This window comes from Pleurodeles waltl, chromosome 1_2 (genome assembly GCF_031143425.1).
Source record: "Pleurodeles waltl isolate 20211129_DDA chromosome 1_2, aPleWal1.hap1.20221129, whole genome shotgun sequence".
Classification (NCBI taxonomy): Eukaryota; Metazoa; Chordata; class Amphibia; order Caudata; family Salamandridae; genus Pleurodeles; species Pleurodeles waltl.
Genome location: NC_090437.1, coordinates 1,232,692,704 through 1,232,705,397, shown reverse-complemented (window position 1 = coordinate 1,232,705,397; position 12,694 = coordinate 1,232,692,704). Strand labels below are relative to the sequence as shown.

The 12,694-nt window shown below is 41.9% G+C and overlaps 1 protein-coding gene across 1 annotated transcript in view; it reads left to right on the top strand.

The window, feature by feature from the left end:
- CD8A (CD8 subunit alpha) overlaps positions 1–12,465 on the top strand; it is a 44,996-nt gene extending 32,531 nt beyond the window's left edge. Inside the window, exons 5-6 of the mRNA XM_069204452.1 lie at positions 5,821–5,863; positions 10,689–12,465. Of these exons, the coding sequence (XP_069060553.1) occupies positions 5,821–5,863; positions 10,689–10,740 (95 nt within the window). The 3' untranslated portion in view covers positions 10,741–12,465. The remainder of the gene's footprint in view (positions 1–5,820; positions 5,864–10,688) is intronic.
- The last annotated feature ends 229 nt before the right edge of the window (positions 12,466–12,694 follow it).

Sequence of the window (12,694 nt, the reverse complement as noted above, 5' to 3'; positions counted from 1 at the left end):
ACAATGGTAACACTTCCCATCAGTGATCCTACTTTTAGGCTAAAAATGCTCAATAAAACCATCATAAGAGACTTAAACATCCAGACCCCAAAAATTAGAAAAGACAATTAAAGAAATGGTGGTGTATCTTAACAAATGTTTAGGATTTTGAATGAATTTAACAATTTCTGTACACCGTCCCTTCTCCACTCCCACAAGAAAGGTATGATGATGCCTAAACATTTTGGCAAAACTTTGCTAACTTCAGGGATTCAGTGGAGGAAGAATACAGTCCTGATATAATGGATTTTCCTACTGTTCCTGTGTTACCACATCCATTCTACAGGTGGGCGAGCAAACCAAGTAACAGGGAGAGCCGAGCCAAAGATCTGCCTCGGACCTTAGAGCCCATGCATGAGCTGAGCCCTAAAAATATCTGAAAATGCTTGCAGACACGATAATAAAGAAGAAAGAGTTTAGTGAAATAAATTATTTGCTTAAGACCATGGAATTTACGCGGGGAAGCTGAGATTTATCCAAATGTTCCAATTCACTTTGTACAAATCAGCTAGTAAATGAATATCTATTTGTCTTTCCTTATGATAAAGCTTTGTTGTTACCTCAGTACATTTTTCTGTAGTTTTTAAATATAATGCCAGCTCGACCAAAGCCTAAATGCTTTACATGAGTACCAATGACATCACACAAGGTCACATGCATTGTTTATAGGCATGGGGAGATTAAGTGGTTTGCCCAGAATCACAGGATGTTGATCGAACGCCGAGACTTTAACAAGGTTCTCACGTTCCACAGTTGGCAGCTCTGACAGCAACCCACATCCTGGATAGAGGGAGGGAGGCAGGCAGAAGCCACATGAAAGCTCGGCTTGGCTCATCATGGTCTCGAAGTTCCAGCAAGACCTTGAGATGAGCCAAAGCCAGGCCTCAGGCTCTAGCCTGGCTCAAGCTTTCAGTGGCTCACCCACCTCTATTTACATCCTCAATTAGTGAAGGTCGCACCTGTCTTTCCAGAAGGTGCTTATGATGAAGGCCTTCTGGTTCCAGTGCCCCTGCTCAACAGGTTTCAGGAAAGAAGTGACATTAGCACCTGTTGATGCTCCCATAACACCTGTCCAACTGCTCCCTAGATACTGGCACTGTGTCAGTACACTGGAAGGTGTCTATTCCCACTCTCTTACTGAAAAAGCCAACTTCAGACCCTGAGGCCCTTGGCAACTTTTCTCCGTTTTCCCTGCTACCCTACTCAGATACGAAGTGATGGAAGAACTGCAGGGAATTGTGAAGGATTAATGGGTCCCTGGAAAAGTAAAAGAAAATAGCATTAACATGAGCCATTGAGAGCAGCTGCAGTGCCACACATGCTGCACTTTTATTTTAACTGTTGCTTGTATTCAGATCTAGTGGGGGGATTGGTGAAAAGCCACTGTTTATACATAATTAGAACATTGGAATGCTGGGGGCTCCACTGAAAACAATGGAGTGCTGCGGGCTTTTACTGGCCGGTAAAAAGCCTGCAGCGCCAACATTCCAATGTTCGCTTTGTTCACAGCAACAGCTGTGAACAAAGCCTCACGGAGCCCGAGGGGATTTAAATCCCCTCGGGCTCCGTGAATTTTCTTTTTTTTTAATAGAACATTCTGCCCTGAGTGGCAGAATGTTCTAATAGCCTTAGAACCCGCCGTAGCGGGCTCTACCGGCTATTAAAGGCCCGCTACCCACGTTAAATGCCCGAGCCGAAGGCGAGGGCATTTAACAAGGGTAGCGGGCCTTTAATAGCCGGTAGAGCCCGCTACGGCGGGTTCTATGGCTATAAGAAACTCCCCACGCCTCACTGTAGCATGAGAAAGTGGAAGATGCCATGTTTCTGAGCCCACATTTAGTGGTTGGAGTATACTGCCATGTGTCCAAAATCATGCACTGGTGTTGGGGATCTTTGTGTTTCTCTTTTGCATGGGAAACAAAACCATCCCCAACAAGAATTGTAAACTTGCACATAAACAAACTAAAACTAAAATCTAAATTAACCACCGAAACACTGCACGGCCTACATTGGCATTTTTAAAGATTGAATTGATGGCCACTGGACAAGGAGTACTTAATCCACTCCAAATCTCACCTCTGAGTCTCATAAGACATAGTCAAACAAAAAACACACAGACTTAAATTGAAAGAAAAAGACAATTATTAAAAATAACAGAAAAGCGAAAATGTAAAGCTACAAAACCACAACCCTTAAAGAGACTAGACCTAAATCCTAAAATCTACCTAATGAAGCATTTCTTTAATAAAACAACTTTGTTGAGTTCTCATCACTTATCTTCATCTTATGACAAACGCAGAAACATTTGATGCCTGTGTTTAGCATTTTTCACCATGTTTCAGCCCGTACACCCATATCCCACATCAATGTTATCCGTACCACCAGTACGTCAGACACTAATCACGCTTACCTGTCATTCCCTACTATGATTCTATTTCACATGCATTTACCCCAGGTTTTTAAGTGCTTGTAGGCACACCCTTGAGCTTTGTTGATGGGTAGCTACAGTGTCATTTTGAGGTCCAATCCTTGACCAACACTCAAGGCTTGGGGCATGTCTGCTCCTCCAGGCTCTAGCTATGTCCCTCTTCACCATAATTAATTAGAGCCATTCCCTATCCGTTAGCATATAGGTTTGCAGTTATATGTGACAGAGTAAGCCTGGGGTCTTTACTGAGTTTTTGATTCATGGGTTCGCTAGTGTGTGAACGACATTTCCAAGACCCGTTGGATCTGTGGGCAGGGCCATATCACGCGTGTGAAGTCCCTGACGTCTCGAAGGCATTCTGGTGGAGTCCATTCTATCAAAAGTGCTAGAACTTTTTGTATGTAATGTATATTCGAAATAGGAATTTGATCTAATATAGTTAATGAAACTTGATCTCCTGACAACTTAAATTACTGATATACAAAATAAACAAATGCATATTAAATGAAAATTGGAACTATTAGAATGTAAATTTGTAAAACAAAACAGTGTGTAAATATGTCAAGAACACTTTTCACTGTCAACCCAACATCAAACAACAGACTTCCTGAATAAGCCTACTTCTTTTATTTTCTTTTTTCAGCCTAGCACATCCCACAAAGGAAAAGGAAGTATGTAATCTGTTAGATAATCCTGAATAATCTATTGTCCCAGCCTACAGCACAAAATCTAATAGAATCATTCCAAAAAATGAGTGGCACTTGGTTGGCCTGCTGAATCTTCCAGATAGATGAAAGCCAAGGCACCATGCTGTGGATCTCTGGATCTAAACCACAAGACCCCATGAAGCCCTCCAATCACACAAAAAGATCTGTCAGGATCATCAAATCAGGAAAAAAAGATTGTGCCCAGCCATTGCATTTAAAAAATGAGCTACTTGCTGCCCAGATGTCTTGATTTTGCTGACGGACACGGCTCGCTAGTCCATATTCACAACTCATGTCAAGCCATGAAAGTATCTGAATAAATTACTGATACAATTGGCACTGTCAGGAACATACAGCCCTGACCATCGGCCTTGTCAACCTCTGTGTCACCGTTTGCTCCGGTGAGTTGGGTACACATGATTGCCTCACCACAGCCAGACACAATCAATTCTATTGATTCTATACTTTTGAAGTAGCAGATGGGATCAAGCTTAAATGGCTTTGCTAGACTAACACAAGGCTTCAGATCTTTAATTGCCCATTAAGCATCCGGGCAGAATACTTAAATCCTCTTGCACTGGTGTGTTCCCCTTTGCTCCTTTTCAGTTGTCCAAGGTGCTCATGATTATAGATTTTCTACTCTTAGAACAGAATGGTGTAATGCATCGCCTGTAATCCTTAGCTCAGCCATAGTTATAGACTAATTTATTCTCTGTTTCATGGTCTCCTCCACCTCCAAGCATTATGACTGGCTTCTGCCTCATTTGTTCCTTTCTGTCTTACATCTTTGGTTCTTCCAATCTCCCCTAAGCTTGCAGTAAGCCCCCCTGTGGTGATTGCTCTGAAGGAGCTATCTAACAGCACATAACTCTGTATCGTTAAGTCAAATGAATAAAGGGGGTCTTTAAAAGACTTTAGGAGTAAACGTTGTAATAGGAAGTTGAGAGTCCAAACCAGTGTGAATGACGGCTCAGAACACCAAATAATGTCAAGCAGAGACATTAAGCTGAAGCCACTTTAAGATTCAAGGTGTCATTATTGATAGGTAAGAGTAAGTAGGATGAATTGTCCTCTCAAAATACTTTGTGGGCTTATGTCAATTCCTGTGTTACCTGTCACTTGGGCCACACTTCGTCATACAATACAGAATGCATTTGGTAAAAATGGTCAAAATTTGCACATCAGCTTTTACCAACTGCATTGGTGTTTTGTGACCCGACCTACATATTAACAGGTCAGTTCACTAAATACCGAATAGTAGTGGTTCGTAATTAGGGTGACCAGATTTTCAGGAACAAAAACCGGGACAGGTCAAGCATAAAAGAAGGACTAACGACTTTACACTCACTTTTAGATCTGGCCTGTCACCTTTTTTTGCGTAGCTTTGTGAATGTGTGCCTATACATGTGTGTTTATTGTGTGTATATATATATATATATATATATATACATATATTATATAAACACACACATACTTACACACATTTACAAGACTACATATATAAAATTAGCTATGGCTTGACATCCCCCCTCGCCCCCAACCCACCCCCACCAACCTCTCTCTGCTCCCCACCCCACTCTGTCTCTCTTCCGGGAGCAGTCAGGGGACTGTGTTGCCTGACAGTAACAGATACATTACTTTAATTATTTCATACTTTGTAGGCGTCTTTAACTTATGCTTACCTAGATAATCTGACCTTTGTCCCAAAAACAGGGACATTTATTTAATAAACTGACCTTTGTCCCCAAAACTGGGACATATATTTAAAATGAAGAAAAGCGTTGGGACACCGAGACAGTCCTCTAAAAACCGGGACTGTCCGGGGAAATCCGGGACGTCTGGTCAACCTATTCGTAATTCAACCAACTTCACAAATACTAATGAGGCAGGGCGTAAATCGATGCCCACTACAATTCACTGCCATCACAAGGATGGTGGCCTGCTGAGGCCAGCAGACCACCAGATCTGTGATTGCTTTTAAATTAAGCAATCGTATTATTTTTTTTTTTAAAGCAGCCCGTTTTTTATACAGAAACGTTTTTTTAGAAATAATAACCGTTCCCTTGAACAAGTTTGTTTCAATGTTTTCAAATTTGAAGGGGTTTCTTGGTGACCCCTTCCCGTTTGCGAATGTGTTACCACCTTTTTTGAGCTGCCAGTAAAATATTGATGCCCTGCAAATGTATTTTGTTCGCAAAACATTAATACATACTATAAGTAATCAGCATTTTGGAAAGGGTCCCTTCCAAATAAACATTTGGGCCCATATTTATATTTTTTTAGTGCCGCATTTGCGTCGCTTTTTGACGGAAAAGCGGGGCAAACTTACAAAATACAATTGTGTTTTGTACGTTTGCGCTGCTTTTGCCTAAAAAAGCGGCGCAAATGGCGCGCTAAAAAGTATAAATATGGGCCTTGGGATCGTTTCCTAAACCCATTTAACACATACAAAAAACATTTTCTGAACCATTAAATGGACAAAGTATATTTGAACGAGGGCTTTAACCTTTGCAAACCCTCTGATTTACCCATACAGAGGGTTTGTGAACACTAAAACCCTTTGTACATTTGGCCCTTTGTGAGCACTGTTTGCAACATATGTAATTCTGTAACTCACCACATTTTTTTGTTTTAATTTTCACTTAGTTTTAATAAGAAGAAAACGGTGCAAACATCACTATGCAAAGAGGTCAGTATACAACACGTTTTTCCAATTTTTGATAAAGTGATGATATCACTAGGTGTTATGGGGAATATAGTTTCATAACGTTTTTTTCTATAGCTATTAAGTGTTGTAATAGATATCGGGGTAATAACCCTTCTGTACAGGTTGATTATGTGAGTTTTTTAATCTAAAGCGAGGCTACTAACTAAATAGTAAGTGCCAGGGACCTCGTCAAGAGGCCATTTCCGCTTGAACCGCCCTTTTCTGCTGTCAGCTCTGCCAATTACAGCAACAACAGAACAACTAACCATCACACTCCGTAAATGGGACAACTTTGACTATTCCAGGCCCCTAAAGCTATAAGGATGGCTGTGGCGCCACGTTTTAGTCATTTTTAATTTACATTGAATTAAAAAACAATTACTGGTGTGCTTGCCTCTAGATTTGACATACAGCGCCACCACGTGGCAGACTAAGTGCCGGTGTTGACAATTAATCAAATCAAGTATTGTTTGAATGTACCATTACTGTGGAACGGGTTTTCCATCAGAAAGCAATTACAATAATGTCAAATGCACTACTAATATTATGCCACATTTCTCAGATATTTTGACACAAAGACTGAATCTGTAACGGTCCTGAAGAAAATACAGTGCACAGTTTGTCTAAAAATGGATCGTTGTTTCAGTATGATTTAGTAAGGAGTTTGTGTAGTAAGTGAGGGTTCAAATTGGGGGTTGTGTCCCACATTTTGTGCATGGCGAAAAGGCAATATTCTGCTTTAGGAAAAGTCTTGACGGGAAGCTACGGGGCTGTAGTGCACATCAAGTCATTTATTTCGATACTAGAAGAGTTGTGAATTATTACCACACTAAGGGCCAGATGTAGCAAGCAGTTTTGCCCATTCTGTGTCTATGGGAAAATGTGTTCGTACATATGGCCCTAAGGCCCATATTTATACCTCTTTAGCGCCGCATTTGCACCGCTTTTTGACGAAAAAACGGCGCAAACGTACCTAATACAATTGCATTTTGCAAGTTTGCGCCGTTTTTGTGTCAAAAAATTACGCAAATGCGGCGCTAAAAAAGTATAAATATGGGCCTAAATATTGCCTCACATTGATTAAACGTGCAACACCACAAATTGTTTAGCACGTGTGGAGCCCAGGGTGCTTGATTCTCGATTTTCGATTTGATTTGGACTGTATTCCTGGCAGAAAGAATGCTCAAGCAGTTGCTTGTCATGTTTGCCTGTGCATGGTAAGAGGGGTGCAATTGACAGCGATGAAAAAGGTGCTTTAGGCATTTCCCAAGTAAGCTGGTACGCTGGTTTTAAAATACCTGAGGCAGCCGTCATTCTCTTTAGCCCCTACCCCACTCAGTGGCATCTAGTGTAGGGTGACCAGGCGTCCCGGACTTGCCACGACAGTCCCGGTTTTTCACCAGCTACCCCGGCAGATTTGGGAAATTTAGCTCATGTGCTGGTTTTTAGAGAGGGTCGCCTGTAAACGGTGGTTAGGTTTTTTTGGTTTTGTTTTATAAAGTAGAGATAGTTATCCGGTGGTATGAGAAAGCAATTTAATAAACAGGCTTTATACTAGCTTGAAATGTTTTTTTTTTTTTTATGTTCTTCTGTAATTTTGTGCTGATCAGCGCTGTCATTCTGAGCACTTGGCTGAAGTAAAATTGTAGTCCTTCTTCTATTTTTGTGAAATGTCCAGGTTTTTCACTTTAAAATTCTAGTCACCCTAATCTAGTGCTGCAGGGCGAGTGTTTAATCTGAGCTGGGGTATATAGTGTTTCGGCACCGCACTTCATTGTCAACACTGGCACTTATGGCAGCTGCCACATGGTGGCACTGTTTGCATTATTTAGAGATGAGCAGAACAACAGCTGTTTATTAATTCAATATACATTAAAAACAACTACTACCTGTGGACAAGCCATTTTTTGTAGCTTTGGGGGCCTCAAACAGCCTGCATATACTAAAAAATTTCCAAAGCAGGTACGCATATGTAAATACTTTAGAAATGAGTCACAGTACCAGCAGATTTTGCTCTGTTTTTAGGTCTGCACGCGCTAGCAAATGCTCTCTTGCTTGGAAGACTCTTGTGTTTAGTAATGGGATTCGAACCCAACCATTGCTGGCCATGTATTTGCATCATTGTTATTCTTCTTTGCTGACCTCTAATTCGGCAGCGCTTGCAATGTACCACTTCCTTTTCTTTCCGTGGCACAGAGACCAAGGACAGGTTAATTATGCTTGATTAGTGTCCCCCTGCTGTCCATCAGCTGCTCGCGCTATGGCACACATACTACTTGTTCTGAATAAAAGTGCTAAGACGCAGTCTACGCTGGCTGCATCATAGCACTTTTTTTTACCTATGTTTCTTCTTCCTGTTAACCCCCCCCTCCATCCATGTTTCTTCTACCACCCACCCTATTGTCCCTGTTTCTTCTCCGCCTCCCATGCACCCTTGTCACCGTTTATTTCCGTGACAGACGAGCTTCCTGTTTTCCACCCCATCCAGGCTAGACCTATTGGCTTTGCCAATGCTGGTTAAATGTGTATGAAGGAAAGAAATTACACATTGTAGAAGCTTGCTTTTGCATGCATAGCATTAAAGTGAAATTGTACATTGTTTACAGATATAAGGATCATTCAGTTATTTAGAAGTAATGCGACTGACATATTGTTTCACTTTAGATTGCTGAAGCACTTCTCCTTTCCATTCTTAATGACAGAGTGACTGGGAATGTGACTGGGGGGAGTTTTACTAATTTGTCATGCAGTGCAGTACAGCAACCAATGGGGGCAAACACAGTGCGGAGCCATATCCTCGTAGTCTGTCCTGCTGCTTCTGCTGTCACCCCCTGTGCACATGCTGCAGGCTGCCTTCTGTGATGCACAGCCTCACATCATGGGGCAGAGGCGAGCGTGCTCTGTCTAGCACGGGATTCCAACTCGCAGTGCACCCTTCCATCTAGACAGATCTGAGAAGGATCTCATGCAATGGGGGTGTGCAGTGCACCTCAACACACATGGAGCATGTGGATTGTTTGAGAACTGAAAATATGGATGCAAGGGTTGGTGTGGGTATCTAAGTAAATCAGGTTTCGTTTCAAAATCTGTGGGTGTTTGCATTGCTCCTGCAAAGAAACACTCCAGTAATACCCCCTTAATGCAAAACAGCACATAATGCTTTTTGTGTTGGAAAGAAAATACCAATATGTTGCAACTGTAGAAACCTTAGTAAATCTGGCCAGAATATTGTAGAGTTGTAGTTGGTGTTTGGATTGCATTTCATTGTTTCTGGTCTACCCCCTAGACTCAGAGCCTTTCCATTGTACTTTCTGTTCTTTACATGTACAGCTAGGTGCACAGGGTAGGCAGCTCTCCTCGGTCAAACTGGTCCCATCTTCTCTGGAACACGCCCACTGCAATTATGCACTGGGCCAGGGGTTGATGGTGGCACAATTCTCTGATCTCCTTTCACAAATAAGGAATAAGAATGGCTGGGGTGAATTCAGCCTTAATATTCTGTGTCCAGAGGCTAGAGGCACCACTAACCCCTCTGACCAGCTGCAAAGGATGATAAAAATCACTAACAGATTACCCAATACTCCTCTCTTGCTGAGCAATCCTTTCCGGCTATGACCAGAAAGTTTGCATTGCTGTAGGACAGTTTTCTACTGATTGACCAGTACAAAACTAACATTTGCAGTGACCAGCCCATGCAAAGATGATATTTTCAGTGACTGACCAATATTAAACAATCTTTTTTTGCAGTGGTTGTTACAAATATTGGTACAAAAGTACATTACATAGCTCAATATTCCATAAGTTGATCCTTTGTGCCATGCCTCTACACTAAAACCTCCCTGACTGTTCAAGTCCTTGTGTCATGTTCCTTAACTCCCAAAACCCTGATGTCATTTTTTGGCAAATTATGGGGCATATTTACACAGAAGTGGCGCAGCATGGCGCTCCTGAAACGCAGGAATGAACCTTATTTACACAAATACGGCGCACCCCTGTGTTTCCCCTAGCGCTGGTGCTAAATTTAGCTGCCAGCTCCAATGCAGGCATCCGTGTCTGCAGTGAAAGGAATGATAACTTATGTGCAGGAAGGTGCCACTTCCTGCACATAAACAATCTACAATGGAGATTTGATGCTTCTATGTGTGCTGCAAAATGCAGCACGCATTGACATAGCAAACTGTCAATATTGAATGATTGTTTATGTGCAGGAAGGAACACCTTCCTGCACATAAACAATTATTCATGGCAATTTCCTTTTGCTTTCTGTATATGTGCAGAATGCAGCACACATAGAAAAAGCAGAACAAGGAGAAATAAAAGTATTCTTCCTCGTTGCACCCTACTAATGCCACCCCTGGGGTGGTGTTAGTTTTTGGTGATGCCACATATTTACATATTCTTGTAAATCTGGGGCAGCCTCAAAAGCAATTGGTGTTATCGTGGAACACCCACAGCAACACCCATTGCACGCACCTCTGCCACAGAAAACGGCGTTGGAGGGGCCCATGTTTACAAGGCGGCGTTAAGCCACAAAAAGTGGCAATTTATCATGCAAGATGTGCTGTATGATGCATCATGTTCACCATTACATCAAAACATTCTTTGGGGTGGGACACACCGGCAAATCCACCCTTGCACTGAGTAGGCTGGCTCAACTTAGCATAGGGCTTGAAATGCCAAACCTGAAGGTCTTCTTGTGCTTCCTACTACGGCCTGGTCGCCTTTCAATTTTCCATGGATCACATGATGGATTGATTGTGCTTGTGATCATGGTAGATCATACACTTATCTCTTCTCTGTATTTTAGACCCATGAATGAGAACAACGCAAGACCCAACGTTCCCAACAGATATGTCTGACAAATATGAAGACTTCAAGCGAACAGAGATGGCCAACAGCTGGAGACCTTCCGTGAAGCAGGAACCTAGAAGATTTCCAATACTTTTCAAGGAAGGCAGCAAAGTCTTAAAGCTTCCGTAATGCATTGATTGCAAATCACACATCAGCTGTATAATGTGTATGTAAATATTTATGTTATGTGATTTGGGTATTCCGTGTCATTATCCCATTACAAACCGCATGACCTTAGGAAATTACATCAAATCCATGAAAAAAAGATACAGATGGGCATCATGCCATTCATAGCAATCCTGAGAGGGGAACAGCCCAACAAATTCATGGGCATGCACGCTCCCCTGCTGGGACAGACTCTGCTCTGGAATCAGTTTCAAAGAACAGCACATGTGACATGCTGGCTATGAGGAGATGATTTTAGCAAATCTTTCAAAGGGATGGTACAAAGGAAGGGTCAATTCTAAACTTCAAACAAAGCCAATCTTTGCTTAAGTGATAACCGGAAGGAGCACAAGCCATCTCCTCTGTAGGAAATAAACAGTCCTTTTGGATTTACTACGTTAAAATGACATATTTTGAAGTAGAATTGACCAACATGAGTCTAGGAGGACAAGATCTATAGCAGATTTTGTTGATATCCACTAAAGTAAAACTCACAGTTTATCTTAATCAAACTAACATGTATTGCCAATGATTAGCCTGGAAACCTGGCATGAATTCAGCCATGGTTGAAACCATTGATTCCCAACCTTTTGACTTCTTTGGACCCCCACGTTATCATTACTGGAACCCGGGGACCCCCACTGAATCATTATTGGAATGCGGGGACCCCCCACTGAGTCATTATTGAAAGTTGGGGACCTAATCTGTTAATAGTTTTTAATTTTCTATGCAGTCGCGGACCCCCTGAGAAGGCATCACAGGCCCCCAGCGTTCCCCGGACCACAGGTTGGGAACCACTGGTGTAAATGATTCAGTGAGGGTATTAGACACTAACTCCTAACCACATTAGGATAAATCAAAGGAATCAGCCCAGTCAAATTCCCAATTTAGGTAGAGAGTGTTCACAGCACGCCAATATTCACTCTACATCACTCTAAAATCTACAAGCAATTATATATTCTATGTATTCTAGCTGAGTCTGCGACATATGATTAGTAAACTTTTACCCATATTTAGCTAGAAAGGTACAGCAAACACTTCTGAAAAAACAAGATTGGCAAAATACCTTCCCTGCCTACCAAGAACACAGAAACTCCTGACACGTGTTTCGTTCTTGTTGGCGCACATCAAGAAGAATTACCTTTGAATAAAGGCAGTGAAGCTTTAACCTCAAGTTCATTTTCAGCATTTGAATAAGTAAAATACTAGTCATGGGGTGTCAGAAAATGACAAATAACTTAAGTGAATACTATTCCAAGAAAACTATTTTCAGCTTAAGGACTAGTCAAATAAAATCCGAGCCTACATGGGCTAGAGCGACCCCTGACACGTGTTTCAATCTTACTGGATGGTGCCAGAGGAGCATAGCTAATCAAGACATGAGCTCGTAACAGTAAACCCACTGTCCCCACTTAGTCAGGGGAAGCTACGTAAAGCGTGCAAAGCAGTGCTTAATTTGAGCCGGTAGTTTCCGGTGCGGGGCACCAGCACTTATTTTGGAGGGCTGGCGCTTATTTTTCTGCCTCAAGCATTTACTGCGAGCAAAAGACACATATGAGATAGACGACAGAAAAGAAAAAAAAAAAGCGTCACAGAGGGAGAAAGCTGCAAGAGTGAGCTGAAGTGGCAGGGAGTGGCTGTAAATGGATTAAAGAAACCCAAGATGGCTTCAGGATTAGGCTGCCTCAGTATTTTCTGCTTGCACATTTAAATGGAGCAGCGTGTTTCTGAGGAGAGCTTTGGGCATCGGCATGTTTTTATTTACAAATTAAGTAATGGTGCAAAATTCATAAAGGG